The sequence below is a fragment of the Alligator mississippiensis genome, chromosome 11 (genome assembly GCF_030867095.1).
Source record: "Alligator mississippiensis isolate rAllMis1 chromosome 11, rAllMis1, whole genome shotgun sequence".
In the NCBI taxonomy this organism is placed as follows: Eukaryota; Metazoa; Chordata; order Crocodylia; family Alligatoridae; genus Alligator; species Alligator mississippiensis.
Window position 1 is genome coordinate 40,906,660 of NC_081834.1, and position 22,398 is coordinate 40,929,057.

Below are 22,398 nucleotides of genomic sequence, written 5' to 3' on the forward strand. Positions count from 1 at the left end.
TGCAGCAAGCCGTCACTTGCTGACGGGAGCCGGAGAGGTGCGGGTCTGCGGGCGGGCAGGATGGCGCGTGCGGAGAGCTTCAAGACGGTGCTGATCTTGCTGGTCGCGCTGGTCGGCCTTGCCTGTGTGGAAGCCACCCAAAGTGAGAGCGGGGCGGCCGCCTGCGCGGGGCTTGTTGCTGCGGAGACCGGGGGGGGCAGCGGCCCCGGGAGCAATGGCCCCGGGGCGCCGGGGACGGGAACCGGGGGGGGCAGCGGCCCTGGGAGCAATGGCCCCGGGAGCAATGGGGCCGGGGGGTAGCGGTTCCCCGCGCTTCCGCTCGGCGGCGGGCAGCGCCCCTTGCTCCCGGAGCAGCACTCGGGCGCGGCGCCAGGGGTTTCCCGTAAGTCACGCGGTCGGTTTCGCTTCTGGCTCGTGGCAGTCGCGCGTTGCTGTGGGGGCAGCGGGGCTGCACCTCGGTCCCGCAAGGCCAAGCAGAGCTCCTGCCCCCTGGCCCGGACCCCAGGTCTGCGCTGCCCGGGGCGGAGACAGAGCGAGCTGGGCGCTGCCAGTAGTTTTCCCGTGTTCTCTCTCGCTGCAGCCTCCAGCATTTGAGCTCTAGGAGGGTCTGAGGCAGAGCCTGAGCACCTGGCTCCCCCAGGCAATAGCTGCAGGTGCCCCTTGTCCACCAGGAATTTGTCCCATCCCCCTTTTTTTTTTTTTTGGTGGGGGTCTGTGATATCCTGTGTACATTTCCCCACCACCCCCTTGGAAAGAAGGGTCCTGCGCATGCTGTGCCTGGCAGTGGGTCATCCGTCGTCGTCCCCCCCCCCCCAAGTGGCCAGGAGAGTTCCTGACTCCCGTTTCTCCACAGGATCCCCCAAGGTGCAGGTCTACACCCGCTACCCCCTGGGAAGCAAGGAGTCGAACTTCCTGAACTGCTACGTGGAGGGCTTCCACCCCCCGAAGATCGACATCAAGCTTCTGAAGAACGGGAAGGAGATGGACGGCGTAATAGTCGGTGACCTGTCCTTCAGCAACGACTGGACTTTCCAGCGTCTCGTCTATGCTCCATTCGCCCCCAATCCAAATGACGTCTACTCCTGCAGAGTGAACCATGACTCTTTGGAACAGCCCAAAGATGTCAAGTGGGGTGAGTGTCTTGCTATCCCCATCTTGTTTGCTGGGTTCTTTAAGAATAGGGGGCTAAACTTTGTCAGTCCTTGCTGTTGCTGCTACTCTTGTCTCCAGGATGCTGCTTGGCTGATTTACTTGTTGTTGGCTTTGTTTTCCGTTTTTTTTCTTTGGAAAGAGTGGAAAATAAGATCATTCCTGAATTCTTGTTTCTGCAAACATTTGGACTTCTCTTGGGTTCCAGTGACAAACTGGGTGTTGATGGAAATGTGCAAACTAATACATTTGCATGATGCTGCTAGTTGCGGAAAAGAAAGGTTAGGTTCTGGGTATTTGAAGGTGCTGTAAATCTAGTCAGTTAAGACCTGTTCAGAAGAGTGTAGCCCCTGTCAGTGCTGTACTAGATTCCAGTTGATGTTACCTGAGTATCTTAATATAACTGATAAACAACATTTACTGTTAAATAGTGATTACCAGAAACAGTGGGTTCATGTGAACCTGGTGCATGACTTGATTCTTGAAGGGGATGTGAGGAAGAGAGCCTTGTATTATTCATGTTATATAACTCCATCTTTTTTTTTTTTTGTTTTAAAACCCCCTCCCCAACAAAACAAAGTAAAAAAAAAAAAAAAAAAAAAAAAAAAAAAAAAAAAAAAAAACCCTTTGATTTATACATGGGCTTGATGTATAATTGGGCTCCCTGTTGTCCTGACTTGCAGTTGCAGTATTTTTGTGCATATGATGTTTTTTCATTTGATGTGGGTTTTGCTTTGGAATTTGTAGTGGAGTTTAATTCTTTGGCTCTTTCCTTGTCTGTTTGATTGTCCTTTGGGATTTTGCAAGGGCCATGATCGAAGGTCTTGATCAGAAGTTATCAACAGCTTTTTCCCTGGAACATGGTTTTTAAAATTGAACCTGAAAATGTGGGATTGACTCTTATAACTGGTACAGTGTGGTGGTTTTTTTTTAAAAAGAGCTTCTGGACTTGGTTTTTGTGGTTGTAGTTTGGAGATGCAGGGCAGGATGGAATTCAGCTGAGCTTGGCTTGTTGGGAGGAGAGAAAATAATTAATTGCAACAAACAAAACTAAGATAAAGTCTTAGACAGATACAGGTGGCAGTGGCCTGGTCCATTGCATCAGCCAGCACTGGTTATGCTGAGCATCTATCTGGCTGCTGGAAGAGTGCACTTCATCCAGCACTGCATTGCATGTGTTCTGTGATTTGTAGGAAGGTTATTTATGGTGTTTGAAGGGAAGTCTCATATTCTGCCACTTTCTCTTGCAGACCCAGATAACTGAACCGTCTTCCTCAGCCAAAGATGGTAAGTTACATGCTTTCTTTGTCTTGCTGTCAAAGAGTTCAGTACCAGACTGATCCTCACGTTGTGGAGGGGAGTGTGCAGCTTCCTGCATTAGGAAGCAAGGGCCAGAGGATGAAGAACAGAGACGGTGTCCTCCCACTAGATTTGTAGATGTTTGTGGTGTACTTTGGGAGTGTGATCACCCTAACATTTATACCTAACAATATCTAGTCCTTCAAGAGCAGGGGTGGGCAGTTATTAGGGCCCAAGGGCCATGTAGAAAGTTCTTGGTGAGCTGTCATAGACCAGATCAGCACCCTCCTCTTCCCAACTGCAACAGTTCACAGCTCCCTGTGTGGCCTGGATTGGAATCTGGGGGTGGCTGGGGCTGGGATCTTGGTGCAGTGATGCAGCAGAGCCAGGACAGTCTCGCAAACTACTCCCCACATGGCCCTACAACAGGCATGGGTTCTGTGGGCAGGGGCATGCATGCAGGGAATGTATGGCTGTTCTGCCCTGGCCCTATGCTGCCACCGCCCTATGATCCTGGGGTCTCTGTGGAGACCAGCCAGGACCCTTGTGGGTAGGGCAGGATGGGAGCTAGGACTGGCCACACATGCCATGGCCTGGGCTGGGCAGGACCAAGGGACCCATCGTGAGCCAGACAGATTCCCTTGGTGGGCCACATCTGACCCACCGGCTGTATTTTGCCCACCCGTTCTAGAGACTCCTCAGTTCTCCAGGAACTAGAGAAAGCAGCCCTTTGAAACGAGATGAATTTGCAAAGCACGTCATAGGCCATATTCCAGTGTATTGCAGACTGCATTGGAGATAGGAAATCATTACAGTGGTTGAGTGAGAGGGGCTAGCCCCATATCTGTTAGCCCTTTGAATACCAGTAAGGTTTAGTATGCAGCAGAGAAAGGGTAGAAGAGCAGCTGAAGCATCTTGCTTTGGTTCCAGAAGACATAAGTTCAGGTGTCCCTAGACTCATGGTGAATGCTGTCCTGAGTTGATCTAGCTGTAAAGGGGGTATGGGTATGTGGTTCTGGGAGGGTGGGGGGTAGTAAAAGCAGCTGGATGTGAAGCTGCCTTTACTACATAACCACTAGTATGGAAGGAAGCTATAGAAATTGGTGTATTTTAAGCATATTTCAGACTCCCCATTAGGCTTGGGTAGACTTAATTTGTGTGAAGGTTCCACAAATATGTGATTTGGAATATACTGCTAGAGGGATCAGTGCTTACATTGAGGAATTCAAACTGATCTCAAAAGCTACAGCTGGTTACAGAATAAGACTCCTGAGGTATAACTGCTCCTAGAACTTTCTCTAATTTTTTGGTAGTAGTATTAGGATCTATTAGGACTTGTAAGGAGAGAGAGCAACCTTGGGACACTTGTCTATATGTAAACCTAAAAGTGGGAATTCCTTGGGGACCCTTTTCTGGGCATGATTCTAATTCAGTAATAGGGAGGATGGCCGCTTGGAGGATGGACTAGAGAATGCAGAAACAATTTGTGGGCAACATCAAACTAGAAAAGTTTGCCAGCTGTCTGGAGAATCAGATCAGAATTCAGAATAATCTTGATAAATTGGAGAAATGGTCAGAAATCATGGTGAAATTCAATAAAGGTACCTGCAAAGTGCCACAGTTAGAAATCAACTGGGGAGTGAACACTTGCTGAAGCAGGAAGGAATCTGGGAAGTTGCATGAAATAAACTTCTGAGTCAATGATGCTGTTGCAAAAAAGCAACTGTAATAGTTAGACCAGGGAGATAACGGGTTTTACTCAGAACATGGGAGCTGGCGAACTGCACTGTTTTGGGTAGCACTCTCAAAGAAAGATGTAAACAAATGAAGGATATTCTAGCAATAAGAATTATGAGGGGTTTAGAAAATATGACCTTTGAGGAAGTTGAAGGTCTAGAAAAGAAGGCTGAATAGGGACATGTCTTGTAGAATGTAAAAGGCTGCTGAAGAGTCTGGTGATGAATTGTTCATCCTGTTGTTTTGGGAAAGGACAAAAAAGTGTAGCTTAACTTGCAGCAAAGTAGATTTATAGTAGATGTGGGGGGTGGATACTAATGAAAACAGGGACATGCTGGAACAAGCTACACATAGGCGGTGGAAGAACAGGTCAAACAAACATTTGGGGATTCTCTCAGTATGGTGGATAAGATGGCCTCTTGCCATTCCTCCAGCGTAGGCCTTTTGGGATTCTAGATTATTGTGGCTTGGGTTTTGGAGTCTTTCCAGTTCCTTGTCCTCTAAAATAACTGTAATTACTCTAAGTTTTATTTTCCTCACTAATACATTTTATCTCTTTACCTTTTCAGGTCTTGAAGTTGTGCCTTGCTTTGCACTCTGAAATTGGCTTCAGCCCTAACCTGCAGTCCTGTCACCTTGCACCCAACTACTTGATATTTAAAATGAATGCATATAGCTTTGTAGTTAATACTGAATTATTGTTTCTGAAGTGGGAGGGGGGTGAGGGTCTTCTTGAAGTGAAAATTCGCTGGCATAAACTCTGATCTGGCACTTAGTTGTCTAGAGCTAAGAATTTGGGCCTTTTGCCCAAATTCACTGAGCTCTCTGAAGAGAGAGAGAAGCACTTGGTTACTAACATAAGTGCATTGTAGACATTAGATACCTTAGTTAGGTTAAAGAACACCTGCAAATACAATACAGGCTTCTTGCTACTTTAAATGATCAGTTACTTTAAAGTAAATCTTGAGATCAAGATCAAAATCCCTGGATTTTATTTGCAATTTATCCATTCTGTGCCTAAGGCATAACAGCAGAACTTATGTTGCAGACTTGAAAGTTGTACTGTCCTGAATCTACTTACCTGCATTGGGGATGGGGTAGGTGTATGCTTAATTGCAGCACATTTTGTCTTGTACATTTTAATAAAATATTGTGAAATATGTTATTTATTGAGTTAGCGGCATCTTGTAGTCTCACGGCACTGAATGCAGTGTGGTGCTCAAACCCTTTAAACTAGTGGTTCCCCACCTTGTTAAAACTAGGCACTCTTTTTAAAAAAAAAGCCAGTTCTTGGCTTTTGCTCAGTTTTTGACTACAACAACAAATAATAAGGGAATTCTTCTGTTTCGGGGAACTTTGGAAGGACTGCAACAGGACAGAATGTTTCTGATGCTATGGATGTGTAGGTGAAGTCTCTGAGCTTCATCTTCTAAATTAGGTGTACAAAAACATGAATGCAAATTTAGAAGTCTGTTTTCCCTAGTTCCCACGTGCCACCAGAACTTGCTAGCATTTAGGCTGGAGATGCAGCAATGAAACGTTACACCTTTAGAAACAGGCCATTTCCTTTGAAAGTTTAAACAAAATGAAATCTGATGTGACCAGGAGCGGATCCAGGATTTCTGAAAACGGTGCAGGAGTAACAACGGATGCTACAGGGGTGGCTGCAACTTACACCGCAGGGATGTCTGCGCCTTCTGCTCCCAGCCTCTGCCCCCATGACTGTGGGCAGACTTCATTTTAGCCCCTAAAGCAGGTGAAAATCCCCTCTTCCCCCATCCTGTTCGAGGCAGTCTCTTTCTGCTTCCCCCTTCCCCACAACTCTCCCACTGCCACTGCTGCATTCTCCACTGCTCAGGGAGCTGCAGAGGCAGCCAGGCTGAGCAGGACCTGGGCTCAGCCAGAGAGGGGGCAGTGGCAACAGCCTGGCTGGAGCAGGTGCAGGCAGGGGGATCCCTGTCCATCCCTGCTGCCCCTGTCCCCCACCCCCAGCTGGGCCCAGCCCTGACACAGCAGGCAAGAACAGCTCGGGCTTCTCACCTCCAACAGTGGGAAAAGGTGCCATTGCACTTCCCACCTACCTGCCCCTTGAACATGACATTTCTAATGAGGTGAAGCTCTGGAAAAGCTTGTTCTCATTAAGCTTACATTTGGGTGATTAAATTGAGCTTGAGGTTCCCCTTCAGTTATTTCATACAGGGATGTCAAACTCACTTCGGGCTCTGAGATGTATCTGGCCTGTGGGGTCCCTTGCAGGCTGGACTTGGTCTTGGTCATGGGGCAACAGTGACAGCAGCCACTGTGGGCATGGCAGCGCTGGTGGTCATTGCAGTGATGGTGGAGACAGTGGCTGCAGGCAAGGCAGTCACTTGCAGTCATAGAGGCTGGCAAGGTGGCTGCAGGCAGCCCATGGCTGTGTCAGACAGCCCCCACTCACTCCATATCCACTGAGGACCTAGGGGTCAGGATTTGGTGCCAGGCTACATCCCCCTCCTAGTCATGCCCAGCAGGCCAGGTATAGCAGCTGTATGTTTTCCACCCCTGATTTAATGGCAGGAGCACTGAAATACTTCTGAAGGACAATGTGAAGCCAGCATTATTGTTACAGTATTGCCAGTCTCTCTAGCTGACCTTCCTATATAATCTTCTGACTTTCCTGATGCCCCTAGATGAGCTGAGTTTTGTACAGCACTTTTAAGATGTTAATTGTTGGCAAAGCATTATCTTAGTTCCCTTAGCCTCTCCCCTGTCAGCAGGCCCTGCTTGTTGGAGCCCCGCGCTAGAGGAAAGGGCAGGGGCAGCACAGCGCACGCTAACTGCCGCTGTGCCTCTTGTCAGCTGCCACCTCCGTCTCAAACAGCCACGTCCGCTGCTGAATGGCCACTGGTCTCCTTCCAGATCACAACCGCATCCTCTGGATCTATCAGACCAGTGGCCATCCTCTTCCAGCCTCCAGGTCTTTTACTGCTGCCCCTGCCCCCGGGCTGTGACACCCCCCCCCGGTCCTTGCCTCCATGCTGCCCGGTTCCAGAACCTTCCCCCAGCCGCTTTCCGGTGGCATGTCTCAGTAACGGCCCCCTCCACCTCCTGCGTCCTCACCGCAGACACACGGGCCTGGCCCCAGGCTCGCTGAGGCCTGTCACCTATGGGTAAGAGCTCCGCCATGGGCTCGCTTAGCCTCGCCCCAGGGTTGGCCGGGACCTGCGCGGGGGAGCATTTACAGAAGTCTGCGTGTGCTTGGGGGGCGTAGGTGCCGGCAGGGGGTGTGCACTGTGAGTTACGATGCCTTTGCAAGGGGGGTGATAGGTGTGCTTTGGGTATGTGTAGAGCAGAGCTGCTGGATGTTGGCCAGTGTCTGGCTCTGGGCTGTCTGACGCTCCCTTTAGCTTTATGCCCAGCAGCTCTGCACGCTGTTGCTGTCTCCTTCACTACGATGTACCGCTGTGAATTGAAGCTTAGCACAGGAGGGGAGGGAGCACAGAGAAGCCGCCTTGATTCTGGCTGCTTTTCCACCCTGCGGCCAAAGCGTCGTGGTGTGACCTGCAGGAAGGCTCAGAGTCGTTGTCACGGTTGATGCACCTGCTGCCATGGGCAGAAGATCAGACCTTGCAGGGCATCTGCCTCCTCCCTTTCCAGTGTGTTTCAGACAGAAAATCCTACACAAGACCAGGCAGGGAAGAAAAATGCAGCCCAATAAGCTGTCATAGGGGTGAGGCATTATAAGGAAAAGAGAAGGGCTAGCTGGAGGGGGGGCACGCGGGTTTCTTGTGTGAGCTTTCACCGAGCCGAGGACAGGAATGACTGAGGGCCCAGTACCTTCACTGTGAAACTCAGCGCAGGACTATTTCTTTATATTTAAAAGCGCGCACGCGTGTGTGTGTGTGTGTGTGTGTGTGTGTGTGTGTTTTTACATAAAAAAAAAATGTCCTGAAGCGTTAAGGATTCAAAGAATCCCATGTGACCAGGAGTATTCAGTACATTTCTGGTTCCACATGTTTGTTGTGGCAGTTCCTCAAAAGGCAATAAAAGCTTACTACTGCTTTGTGGTAGGGAGACTGCTCCTTTAATTCAGGTGGCTGTGACTTGGATTTGCAGTGCTGAAGCTTTAGGGTTCAATTACCAGTGTGGCATGGGAGGGCTTCTTACAGTCATTTAGATCATTTATTAGGGCAGGGATTCCCAAACTGTGGCTGAAGATTGCATCAGTCTAGTTTTAGGACAAAGGTGCATGGTGGTCTGCAATCAATTTTGAGAGCTGACAGTGATTATTAGTCCAGAAAGTTTGGGAGGCTCTAGATTAGGGCAACCAAGATACAAAATGTAGCCAGGTAAAATATAAGTACAGGTTTTGATTTTCAAATAAGACACTTGAATTTTGGGTGCCCAGGGTGAAGGTGAGGGTAGTATGTGAGACTGGGTCTTCAAGAGCAGTGGTTTTCAAGCTTTATAAACTCAAAGCATCTAGGGTGGCCATCATAGAGGACATTCCAGTTTTCTGCTAGTCTGTCCTCTGTCCTCTATTGCTATGAAACCGGATACCTTTACGTCCTCTATTTTTCTGTTGAAGAGAGGGGCCTCAATGGAGGGGCCTCTCTTTTCTTGAAGAGAAAAGTAGAGGGCATAAAGGCATCCGGCTGTGTATCAATAGAGGACAACCAGACTGTCCTCTATGATGGTGTCACAGGCTAGCTGGGCACCGTGACTGTATCAATTCTATCACAGGCCAACTGGGCACTGCGAGGGTATCAGCCACTGGGCTGTTTGGTTCAGTTTCGGATCAAGGAGGCAAAGTTGGGAGTGAAATAAAGGCAAATTTATTATAGCTCTCACACACAACAGTTAACAGAAAGATAAATATGATAAGCAGATAATGCAGTATTAAACAGCTAATAGTAAATAATAACAACAGATAGTAACAACAGATAGAAAGATCAATCTGTCGCAGGCCAGCTGGGCACTGTGGGGGTATCAGCCACTGGGCTGTTTAAAACAACAGATAGACAGACATGGGTTGGCAACTTATTGATAGTCTCTCAATGCCAGGTGATTCCAGCAAAGTCAGGCGTCCCTGATCGATGCTGTTGGAGGGATTACCAGGGAAGATCCCTTGATCAGGATCTGATCCTCACTCACACCAGGAGTCTGGGGTCCGGGCATGGAACAACAATGACCATTCTGTTCCCTCCTTCCTACTGGTCACCTGATGCACGCACTTTTTATACCTAGTCTTATGCTAATCTGTTGGCTTTAGAGCCACTCACAATCTTACCCTCTAGCTGTTACCCTATGGGATTGAAAGGTGTTAAAAATTATCATAAAAGGTTACTACCCAGGCCTGGGTTTATCCAATAAGACAATTACAATGCAGCACCTTTAGGTTTGAAATTGACACTGCTCCGCCTAAGCCCAACCCCTTTTAGGTTTCCCTGAATATGCTTTCTTGGGATGTGCTTTCCTGGAATGTGTTGGGTGTTCCTGGCAGTTGGATTCAGTTTTTATAGTCAAGGCTGAACCCTGAGCAAAAACCGTTTGTTAGGTTAGCTAATCTTGCAGCTACAACTTTGCCTATGGGGCTCAGTCAGTTCCATGAAGAGTTAAATTATCATTTTGGTTAAACTTGTGACAGACAAGTTACATTTGCGGGTTACGAACTTACAAGCTTTATATTAGCTAATATTATCTGTTTAGGCAAAATACCAAATGCCTCCAAGAAGCACATATTTATTGCTTATGAATCCCTCTGGTTCTGGCTGTCACAGATGGCCATCCTAAAAGCATCCCTTGTTAGACTGAAATCAATTATCAGAAAATGGCTGCAATTCTGCTCTGCAGAGCCTGGCTGGCAGTCACAGCGTGGCTCTGGGTGGCTTGGCTCCTGTTTTGCTTGGTGCGTGCTGCCCGTGTGTGTGCTGCTCTGCTTTTTCTTTTCCATGGGGACATCCAGGGGTCAAAAAAACCTGCGAAAAAAAGTGGAACAGCACATGCTTGGGCAGCTCTCCCTTGCACTGTGGAGGATATCTGAGTGTGTGGTATGTGGTGCCATAGACAGGTTTGCGGTGCCACATACTGCTCTGCTGCGCTCATGTGGATGTGGTCTAAGTGTGCATCTTCAGGTTGAATGTTACTGACAGCAGGCCTATGAGATCTCATATATTCAGGGTAAAACTTGCTCAGTAAACAAACAAGATGGATTTCAAGTTGAGAATTGACTATTCCCTTAAAAAGTTGTGAGGCTTGCACAATGTGGCTGTATGGTGATGTGAATGGAAGGAATTGTGCTTGTAGGTGGATGATTCGTAGGGTATACAATGCTCCATTGAGGCCCCTCTCAACAAGAGAGCTTCATTATAGTCCTTCTTTCACCTGTGATACTCATTTTATTGTCTATACATACTGTGATTTTATTTTATTGTCTATACATTTATCTGTGTCCTAGAACAGAGATATTTGTCCTAAGAATGGGAGAGAAAATGGGAATGTAATTTCAATCATTGGGATCTCATTTCAATCATTTTATCTCTAACAGGACAGTATTTGATTCATTCAGTATGTCGTCATCTTCTTCCAGCCCAAGTACCTCTTCTTCATCGTCAGCTTCTCTAAGCGAAAATGAAAGTAAAATAAACCTCTTATGTACCAGCTCATCTGAGTTGGTCTTACAGCCACAAAGTGAAGACTTTACCAAAGATTTGTCTTGTACCCTGTGCCTGGAATGGTTTAAAGATCCAGTGATATTGCCTTGTGGCCACAACTACTGTAAATCCTGCATTGAAGGCATTTGGGTCAAGATGGTAGTCTGCTCCTGTCCCGAGTGCCAAGCAGAGTTTCCAAATAAGCAGTACATTGCTAACTCTGTGTTAGGAAAGGTAGTAGAAAGAATCCAGGCCTTTCACATGGAGAGATTCCAGCAGAAATGCAGGGAACACTCTGAGCCCATTACACTGTTCTGGAAGATGGATGGGAAACTGGCGTGCTTTCTCTGCAGAGATTCCCAGAAGCCTGAAGATCAAAGCTCCCAATTCCTTCTCCTGTCAGATGCTGTGCAATTGTATGTGGTAAGATTCACAGGGAAGCAGGACTGAAACTGCTATTTTCTTACATTTTCCAGAGAGAGACTTTCCTGCTACAGAAACTTTGCAAAATGTGACACTTACACTGTTGCTAACTCTCACAATTTTAGTGAGATTATTTCCATATTTGGTGGTATTCTTAAAGCCCCAGTTCCTGGAATCCTGTGATTACATGAGAAACTCAAGGTGTCATTTAGAAGTAAAAATCAGCTTCTAGCCCTCATAGTTACAAAGCAGCACAAGTACATCTTGTTGGTTTCAAAACCAGAAGGCGAAGAAAATGAACTCTGCGTTTATTATTTTAAAACATTTTCATGATTTTTTACAAACTGTTCTCATAATTATGAGGGGCTGAGGCATGATTTTTGACTGATACTTTTGGTGAAACAGTACTGATAATTCAAATTAGCATAATTTTTGTGTACAAGGGAAAGAGCAGGATTTTAAAAGCTCATGCAAGATACATGCACCCCTGTGTATTATGGGGTCTTCTTGTGTACCCCTGCATAACAGGAATGTTTCTTTTTGGACATGAGCTGTATGCTTCCTCCTGATAGTGGTAGGTTAGCTGTGTTAGTCTGAACTCAGGCAGAGGGCAGGGCAGGGTGGCACCAGAAGACTAACTAGTTTGGAGAGGCAAGAGCTTTTGTAGGTGACAGCCTACTTCCTCAGATGCCAACTGATTCTATCAGGTCTTGACAGAAGACAGTTGCTTTGAAGTCTATCAATATAAAAAACATTAAAACAATAAAATATGTACATTTTATATAGGTCTGAGTTCTTCTCAAAGGTATACCTTCTATACCTTCCCTTCCTCTTAGTGGGAGCATGACAAACATCAGTTTAATCTAGAAGTATCAGTTTAATCATCAAACTCCATTGAAATGTGATGATTTAGGAATTGCCACAACACAGAGCCAGCTTAGGCTGCACACTCGTTGGCCTTATTAGTTCTTATCTGATGACAAGCTTGCTGGCAGGCTCAAGACAACACCACTCCGGTTATTTACTTTTCAGCATGATTAGAAGGATTCTTCTCAACCGTAAGAGGTAAAAGCTTCATTTAAAAAAACCTTAGAATGCCATTCTGCATCAGTTGTTCGACCCAGACCCCAGGGAAAGTTTCTGATTCATCACTGGAGATTGGAAGTTCCCATTCAGTTTTCATTTGTTAAGTCAGAACCTTCCTCATTGTACGGTTTGGTTTGTTCAGATCTTTGCATTTAAAGGACTCTTGGTTCCTTCTAAAATTTCTCTTGCAGGGAAGTCACTAGGATTAAGTTCCATAGCAGAATTCATCTATGGAAGGAGGAATCCCTGAAGGGCAGAACATCTCTTCTTTAAATATATTTAGAGGTTTCTGAAGAAATCCTGTCGGAAGAAATGGATTTGTGCTTAATTATTTAAGTTTGACCCAGTTGAAAGTCCCCCTTTAAATTCTGTTTAGGTCTCTAGTTAATTACTGTAGAGTAAATGAAACCTAAGGGCAGTTGCTGGTATGCCCCTGATGAACTAATCTCTCATGAAAAACAGGACTGTAGGAATCCCTTCGGCTAACTAAAAGGCCCGTGTTCTTTGGTTGTGGGAGCGGTGTTGTTTTCTGGGGGTGGTTCTTTGGGGGAGTGTCTTCTGCCCTGTTTCTTGAGATCCTGGCATTTTGGAGAGTTGTTGGTTACAGGGTTGCTATTATGCATAATGCCCTTTTTAAAAGGGGAAATGAAAATGCATTGATGCACAGGACATTCTGAGTTTGAAGGTTTATAGTAGTCATTAAAGAAACAGTAGTCATAAAAGACAAGTACAAAACATGATCACCAACATGCTATGTAATTAAGGGGTATGATCTGTTATTTTCACCTCCCAAACAAATATTTCACATCACAACAGCACTCCCAGCCTGTGGAGATGTTGTAACTGAGGTTTCTAAACCATCAACCTATTTCATGAACTCTATCTCTAGATTACAGAGAATAATCAAAGTGCCTGAAAACAATTTGCCAGTAACTTTATCTAGCACGAGTAACTAATATAATACTGAGTAATGCTTGTGTCTGTCGTAATGATAGGAACACCTGATCTCGGCCAGAACTCAAGTGGAGTCCACTCTGCAGGAATTAAAAACAGTGAAAAATGCTCAGCAAGAGAAGATCTCTTGTCACAAAGTGAGTAGCATCAAGTCAACAGGACCTGGTTTTAATATACCTCAGCTAGAATTCTCAGCAAGAACAGAACTCAGGATTCCTTATCAGAGCAGAGAGTCTAGACAGGGTAGTCAGTCTGCTATTAAGAAAAAGCTTCTGTTGGTCACTATATAGCTGCAGCCTATACCAAGTGTCATAATGCACAATGAAATATTCTTGCATTCAAATAAACCTTTGGCATACAGACATTACAGAAAAGCATCTGGATGACTCTTTTGGCTTTTACTCACTACGTACCTTGATTGTATGCTGGGCATCCAGTGCCCATAAGCCGCAAATGTCTGGATAATTCTGACTGACACCTGAATTTAGGGTCTTTTGTGATGCAAAGTTCTGGATGTCTAAATTTTCCCAAGGACTGTTGATGTCTTGAAAGTGTATCTGAGATGTGTGTACATTACCTGTAATAACCGCAGACCATGTCGTGTGCTGTCACTGACATGTTAATTTAGCAAACTTGCTGAGCAAGAGTAGAAACTGAATCACTAGTTTCTTAGATGAACAGTTTACAGGTAAAGCAAAAAAAAAATAAATCCTCGTATCTAATCTGAAGACAGTTATAAATAACTATGATTCGTCCTGAACCTGCTTATTCTAGAGCAGAGGTACCCAACCCCCGGGCTGCAGAGGGTTGGCTGCCAGTCCGCAGGAAGGTTGGCTAGTGCACTGGCAGCCAACTCTTTTTTATACTGAGTATATGTGTACTGAGTATAAAAAAAAGGGTTGGCCGCTGGTCCACAGTATGCTGGTCCACAGTTTGCCAGTCCATGGTCACTTCCGGTCCATAGTTTGCTGGTCCATGGTCCTAAAAGGCTGGGAACCACTGCTCTAGAGTTCTTCAAAGCCTGTGATATCTATTCAAAGGTGGTCATGGAATTTTTCTTTGGTTACAATTTACATTTCAGAGAGGCTCAAAGTGAGTTAACCATATCCACTGAGTTTCAACTGGTATCACACAAACCCCCCAGTTTTTCTTTTAAGTTTTTGAAGAGCCATATGTACATTTTGAGACAGTCACATAAACTGGGGGTAGCTGGGTTGGTGTAGAGTTGCAAGATACAAGTTTTGTTCAGTTTCTTTTCTTTTTCTTTTTTTTTTTTTGCATCCTCTTTTTCTTCTTGACAGTGATGCTTTCCTCACTAGTCACATCTTTATTTTGAAAAAGGTAGCCAAGTACAATGCTTCACTACATACACCATTCACTACAGGGTTTGGAAAGGAATCCAGAGCATTGTACAACTGGTCAGGTGCATTTTTTTCTTTTACCTCTGAACTTGCAGGTATTTGTCAAGAGAGGAGGTGAAATCAGAATGATGGATCAATGGTCTGTTCTTGTCAATTAGATCTTACAATTATATAAGGAGTCATAGATGATGTATAGGTTCCACTGGGAGTTGCAAAACATGAAACAAGTGTCACTTTATATTAGGAGCTAGTCATATTCAATTATACATCTTGGTGTTTTCATCCAAGGGCGGATCTCGGAGGGGTGGGGGTGCAGAGGTGCAGTTGCACCCCACTAATTCCTGCTCCATCCAAACTTTAAAGGCGGAAGGGGGAGAGGAGCAGCAGCAGCACTTCTATTCAGGAAGTGCTGAGAGAATTAATTGACTTCATGGGTCATTATCAGATCCTTAATTCCTGCTAATCTGTCTCCACTTCACATGTGTTAATGACCATCTCTCCTTTTTAATGGTCTTGCGGTTCCACTATTCAAACTATCCTATCTTCTGCAGTTTTGCTGTCTGTTATCTAATTCTGGTAATTTCTCTTTTGTATTTCACAGCCCTACAGACTGCTTTTAGCCCTAGTTAAAAACTTTACTTCAGGTGTAGAACTGACTGACAATGAGGTATTGGAGGCAATGTCAAGATGCTCAAGAAGACTAGATTTTGTTTTATGAACCTGAATAAGACATGTATATTTAACTATAATGGTTTTTACAGTACTAATGACACAATATCTTTTGCCTCCTTTGACTAATTTTTGACTAGTTTGTTGTGGTTTTTGAAAACTTTATATATAATCTAGTAAATCAGTGCACATTCTAATAGTTATTTTTGTTTTTGCTTTGATCTTAAACTGAATGATATAGTGCTAGTTTTTTAGCATATTAATAAAACTTCAAGTTTATCTTGAACTGGAAATGTATTGTGTTATATGTGATGATATGCCACACCATCTGCATACCTCTTTTCAAAATCCTAGATCCACCCATGTTTTCATGTGATGCTCCTGAGGTCAAAGATTTCCCATCTTAACAAATTGTGTTTTCCAGGAAAACAAGATGCTTCTTCAACAAAACATCAGCTTACAGTGTCTAAAACTTCACCAGTTCCTTCATAGCAGGGAGAGAAGATTAATGAATGAACTGCAGGAAGAGGGGAAGATCTGCCTTCAAGAAATGGAAGCAAATCTAAATATTCTCCAAGAAAAGTGTCACCAAGCAAAGGAGACACTGTTACGCATTCAGTCCCGGCTTTACCAGCACAATTCCATCAGCTTCCTAACAGTGAGAAATCTAGACTTAAATGTACCAAGACATTCTCTATGCTCACGTTGCTCTACCGACAGAAGTTCTGGTAACAAACAGAGCTGCCACCACAAACCCACCATAACGCTTTCATACCCAGGTGTTTCTGCTGGGTCTACAGGTCTTCCTTGAGCAGCTGTGCCACAGGGCTGTAAAACGCACTTCTAGGCTGTGCAGGGGTGTATGCTTGCAGTGGCAAAAATAGTAGCAGTGCAAATTTGTGCTGCTACTTTTTGCCACAGTGCACGCCCCTGTATGTGTGCTTTGTTGTATGTGCCTCTGTGTGTCCCACTTCCAGCAAACTTCCCTGGCCTAGGTCCCCCCCCCGCCCCCGGCTCCTGGCTTGCTGGAGGAGTTAGGACACAATGAAGAAATGGAGACACTCCAGCCAGCAACCAGAGTGTCTCCCTGGAGGACCAAGCCTCCATGTCTGCTGGCACACCCACTCTTGTTGCATGCACTGCGCCATGTTTTTTCCCAGCACTTTTTTTGCTACCAGGATTTTCTGGTAGCAAATTTTGGCCTGTGCTGCAAATTTGGTACCAGGGCACAAAGAGGTTTGCGGTGCTACAAACCGCACGCCCCTGCTCACAAGCTGCTGAAGGAACTACAACAACTGTCAGAAGGTGTGGGAGTGTCTACACATTTCTGCTAGAGGGTGGCAGAAACTTTACCTCACTTGGCAGAGGTATTTTATCTTTGCTAGCAGAAAGGATTATTTAATGTCCAGTATCAGAATGGGCTGGGAAATGTCAAATATCCTGGGAAGCATGTTTGCTGTACCACTTCTTACCATGCCTATGAGAGAAACAGAAAATGCTCTGGGGAGGGTTTTTGTGAGAAAGAGGCTACGATGGGTCAGGCTTATCTCCTATGAGAGTTTAGAAATATTGCAATAGAACTGACTGCTGAGGTTTTCAATATTAAGTACCCTGTAGCAATTATATAGTTTTTAAATGTCTCTTCTAACTTTTCTCTCCTTTCATCTCATAGGGTATAAAACCCTTTATGGAAAGGTAAGTCTGAGCTTGTAGAATTCTTCAGTCTGTATCAGAACTCATACAAAACAGTTAAATTGACAAATTTAATCATTTTCTGTTTGCAAAACTGTTTAAGAACAGATGGTTAAATTCTCAGAATTGGTGATAATCCCCAAATTTCCTCAGGAAACAGTTGTTGGTCTCCAGATTATTTTCAGAAAGTTCTTTGAGAATATTCAAAATTTGGAATTTGGGGTGGGCTATGCCTTGTGTAAATAATACAATATTATTTTAATTCCCTGATTGAATGACATATATAATTAATCAACCAAGAGCACAAATGCTGAATTGCATATTTACTGTTAAATAGTTACATAACTTAAAATTAACTCTTATTGTATACTCAGGTTTCAGTTTTGCTTCTTTTATGTATTTGTGCCAGCAAAGGCTGCTTGCTAGATTGTTCCCAGAAAGTGAACACAAAAGGGGCATGAACCGAGGCAGAGAGAGATGGGGTTAACATTTTCAGGTGTACTTGCATCAATACTTTTGTAGTATTAGCACTGCTGAACTCTCTGTATTTATCAGATTCTATGATCTCATATAAACAGGCAGTGTGATTTGTGCCTTATGTAGCTTGGAGAAAAATATATCCACTCTATCTAAGGGGGACATGGTCTCCCAAGAGCTGAACCTGGGACAACTCAAAGGTCCAATCCAATACACTTTGTGGAAGGGCATGAAATCCATCCTCAACCCAGGTAATGGGATATTACTTTATTATTCCTTACAGCCTCTCAGACACGTGTGCTTTTCTTTGTCTCCATTTTATTTTCTTCCTTGTCTTGCTGCTCCTTTCTGAGTTTCAAATGAGTAATGAACTATTATGTACCATTTTCTTTCATTTCTAGTCTGTCTCCATCTGTAGCTCACATGCTATAATAATGGGCCTGTTATTGAGTCCTGGAAGCTTAAAGATTTAGATCCAAAACAAAAATGTCTCAATTGAAATTTAATTTTTGAAAAAAAATGAACATATTCCTGGTACTGTTAGAGTTTGTGAAACTATTTTACCAAACCAAAATTTGGGGCTGAAACCAGTGAGTTTCCTTGTACCCACCTGTTACATTTCATTTAGAAGGAAGGGTATGAACCCTGACATATTACACTGCATTTGTATTTCACTCTATAACCACTGCTCTGAGCCACCGAGCATCGTAAATGAGAGCAGGGAGACTGGTCTATGCTCACATCATCCCCCTGCTGGTCTCCAGGCAGCGTGAAGGACAAATCAACCCTCATTTAGAATGAAGATGACTGAGGAATGGAAGGGGAGTGTGAGGAACATGGAGAGAGATGTGCAGAAGCCAGAAGGGGCAGGAAGCAGTGGGAGACAGGAGAGGCTGGGTGAAGGTAATGGAGGAAGGAGATAGGAGGGGAGGGGCTTGGATAAGAGCAGAGGGGAGGGAACAAGGCTGTGTGGATGAGTAGATAGCCACATATGGCAGAGAGGCTAATACCAGCGCAGGAGGAGAGGAACAGGGAAGCAGGAGGATTCACAGAAGCAGGGAGGTGGAGAGAATAAGACTGCTGAATGTTCTCTTGGAGAAATGGGTTCTGTCCTTGCCTCTGCCACAGAGTTCCTGGGTGATTCTGGGTAAATCACTTAAACCCAGATGTTTACATCTGGCTACTTACTGTGTGTTCTTTACTTTCTGAGGGTCCAATGTAATGTACCTGGACCCAGATTTGTATAACTGATAAACACAAGTGTTGTTGAAGTCAATCTGAATTGAGATTTGAACACAATATAGTTTAAAAATTTAATTCCCTTCTCTGGAAAATCAGAGAAGGGACATTATATGATTTCTAGTCCTAGTCCTAGTTCTGCTATAAATGTCTTTGATAGTCTTGAGCCATCTCTCTAGACTTTGGTTAACGCATACATAAAATATGATACCTAACGAGTAGAGGCCTTAGAACCCTTGTGAAATATGTTTTGAGACATGTAAAGCCTTAACACTAGTTAACTGAAGAGTATGGTTACAGCTTCTGGATTCAGATCAGTGATCTCTCCTCTAGTCTAAATTAAGTTCTACTAAGGTGGGAAAACACAATATAACTTGATTGAAGAGGAAAAGCATTTTAAGAAATTACTGTTTGTTAGTGGAAACAGGCAAAAGAAAACATTTTTTGCCTCCTTTACTTCCTGCCTGTTCCTGTCTCACAGTTTCCTCTCTCCAACTGAACTCTTCCTATAGTTTTAACTTGAGTTTAGTTAAACCTTCACTACATGGTCTGAGTTACTGCAGTGCTCAGGTCTGCTATTCTGGACAGCTTTGCAGAACCTAGTTTATCTGATTCCACCTGTTTGGTAATGTAAGAATATTGGATAAGAGGGAATTTGTTTTCTAGTGGTTATTGTGGCATTGTGGTGTGGACCCTGGTACAGATACTGTGTAAAGAAAAAACAGTTCAAATGCTCTCCCTGATAATTATTTTTTACTGTCTAACTAGGTCTGTCCTCTATAACTCTGGACCCTAATACAGCACATCCAAATCTCATTCTGTCTGAAGATCTGACTTGTGTGAGACATGACAACACAAAACAGATGCTCCCAGACACTCCAGAGAGGTTTGACTCCAGTGTTGCTGTCCTGGGATCTGAAGGGTTCACCTCAGGGAAACATTATTGGGAAGTGGAAGTAAAGAACAAGACAAAATGGACTTTGGGAGTGGTTAAGGAGTCCATTAACCGGAAAGGGAACAACACGTTAACACCCATGGATGGATACTGGCTTATAAAGCTGAGGAACAGGAATGAACTTAAAGCACTGGATAGACTCACAATGAGTCTGACACTGAATACTAACCTTTCTAAGGTTGGGGTGTATCTGGACTACGAGGGGGGACAGGTGTCCTTTTATGATGTTAATAGGATGTCTCATATCTATACTTTCATGGACACTTTCACAGAGAAAATTTACCCATACTTTTGTCCATGTTTGAATGACTCTGGAGAGAACAGTGAACCACTGAAAATATTCAGCAAGAGGGACCAGATGTAACAGCAAGTCTACTGGCAAAACACATGTTTGTAGACACCAGTGTTTGAAGCCATAGGCCTTATAAAATTAATAGCATGCCATTCTCTAAAACTGGTGAATATGCTGCATATAGCTTTGCAGTCCCTTCCAACCCACACAGTATCATTAGTGTTTAGCTTGTATCACTCTTACCTTTGATGTTTTCTTAAGATTTTTTTTCTAGTATAGGGGAATAGTCTGGGGATTGGAAGGGTTTTCAGGTAATATACTCATGGGCAGGAGCTTTGCCTTGCCTGTTCTGGCTTATCTCACAGGTCTGTGCTAAGGGACAACCATACTCCTCATTTGACAAATGTAACCAGATTTTTTGGGCTGAGATCTTGAAAAGGTGGGAAACAAACTGAGCAAGTCCAGTGAGGATGGGGTAAGACACTACTAAGGTGCCAGATGAGAGTGGCATTTGGCTAAAATACAGGGAAGAGGGGATATCTGGATAAGAGAGGGTAAGTCCTAGGAAGGCGCTGAAGTATTGTGGGGAGAGTGCTGAAAATTACTATATTTCCATCATTGTTCAATGGTTAAGGGGACCTTCTTTGGCAAGGGTTAGGTCAGTCTTCTCTCTGCTCACATGTCCAGCGCTGGGGATATTCTGTTCAGTCAGTTTAGTGCTTGACATACCATTCTCTATATACATGTAATTTAAAATGATAAAATTAGAAACGGGTAGGGGCAAAGATGAAATACAAAGAACAACAGAGGATTTCTGACAGCTACAGAGATTTTATTGCTAAACACAAGCAGGGCAAACAAAGCGGACCTGTGGTGACCAAGAATTGTACTAAAGTTGGAACAGGTTACCACTGGCTGCTGGCAATGAGCCAGATCTTTAAAGGGATTTAGGTGTCTAAGGATACATGGAGCTGCCTACTGGGATTTTCTAAGACACTTATGTGTAAATTCAGCTAAGTGCCTTTTTGCATGTTTAGGTGCCTAAATATACCATAATTGACAAATCTGGCCTAGGAACTCAGCAAGGCCAAAAGGAGAGAGATTTTCCCTCTCAGTTACTTATTGCCATTTTGCAGCTATCAGCTCAATCTCTGTCTTGTCTCTGTACCAGAATGCCCAGTTCCACTGTCCTCTCATGTAAAGTGTTTTTTTTCCCCCCAGAGTAAGCTCTATTAAGTTATGAATGAGGAGGATCTAGGAAGTCAGACCACAGCACTACTGAAATATATAGCTATGAGAAAGATGCTTCAGGCAAGAAATAAATTCACTTGAAAGCTAACCTCTTAACTTTGAAGTCAATAACAAATTTTCAAAAACCTGAATGGGGGAAGGACAATCACCAGACCTTCTGGTAATTAAGAATTTTAAAACCCTCAAAAGTAGTGCAGAAAAGTGGGAGAATGGGGTGGAATGTAAAAATATCCAGATATTGGGGATCTGGGAGGGAGGAGATATTCCACATGTGGCTAGAGATATCTGCTAATGGTCATTAATATTCAAGAAGCCCCCTACATATAAAATATGCTATAAAGTGCCCTTAACAGCAATTTTATTATATCTGAATAATAAAAATACCTTCACTCTTAATGCTTCTGAGGAAAATTAAAGTAAGCCACTGAAATTCTGACAGGAATCCTTAGTTTGAGGTAAGAACACTCTTTATGAAAGGAAAATACTCGTGTCCTGATTCTTTTCAGAGTCGTAGCAGTTTTATACCACTGTGTAAGGGAGAAGAATTAAATATTTATGCTCAGGGTTATATACCTGTTGATGTAACTGTTTTTCAGGTTTAAAGTTGAAAATATGTATTACTGATTTCATTTCTGGTTAATTCGTATTGTTTAAGTTGCTGGTTGAATATTGGAATGCTGGTTACCGGAGCATCATTTCAAACTGCGTTTTCTGTATAGCATTTGATTATAGAGTTTAGATAGGTATTTTGTTAACATCTAAAACGCTTAGCACTTCCTTTAACTCGGCTGAAAGCTGTATGCTAGAATTTCCATTCTCCAGCTGGGCGTTATCTGCTTGGCCTTTTTGTGAGTTTACTCTTATTGGGCATTAATAGATATAAGGCCACAGAATATATGTGTGTGTAGTGTTATGATACATTGGTCAGTTTGAAAGTCAGTTTGCTTGTTCTTTTTGCTGAAACTTGATGGCTAAATGGTGCAGCTTGTAAGCAGAAAGATTTGCAAAATAGAAATAAATACAAGAAAACTGATGCGCAAAGATAACATCACGTTCTGTTTATAATCACTATGCAGTTTATTATTTTCATTTTGTGACGGTGCAAGCATTTTATAGTATGTTTTACCTGCAAGAAAAAAAAAAAGCGGTTTTAAACAGTATATAAAGTGATGAAACCAAACC

The 22,398-nt window shown here is 43.8% G+C and overlaps 2 protein-coding genes across 2 annotated transcripts; both read left to right on the forward strand.

Moving 5' to 3' along the window:
* B2M (beta-2-microglobulin) lies at window positions 1-5,350 on the forward strand. Its single transcript, XM_014599962.3, has 4 exons — window positions 1-142; window positions 854-1,132; window positions 2,400-2,436; window positions 4,755-5,350. The coding sequence occupies exons 1-3, from the start codon at window positions 61-63 to the stop codon at window positions 2,411-2,413; spliced, it is 375 nt and encodes a 124-aa protein (XP_014455448.1). The 5' UTR covers window positions 1-60; the 3' UTR covers window positions 2,414-2,436; window positions 4,755-5,350.
* A 1,289-nt stretch (window positions 5,351-6,639) lies between these two features.
* On the forward strand, window positions 6,640-22,385 carry TRIM69 (tripartite motif containing 69). Its single transcript, XM_014599936.3, has 7 exons — window positions 6,640-7,334; window positions 10,712-11,240; window positions 13,322-13,417; window positions 15,735-15,968; window positions 16,983-17,005; window positions 17,606-17,730; window positions 19,487-22,385. The coding sequence occupies exons 2-7, from the start codon at window positions 10,734-10,736 to the stop codon at window positions 20,035-20,037; spliced, it is 1,536 nt and encodes a 511-aa protein (XP_014455422.2). The 5' UTR covers window positions 6,640-7,334; window positions 10,712-10,733; the 3' UTR covers window positions 20,038-22,385.
* The last annotated feature ends 13 nt before the right edge of the window (window positions 22,386-22,398 follow it).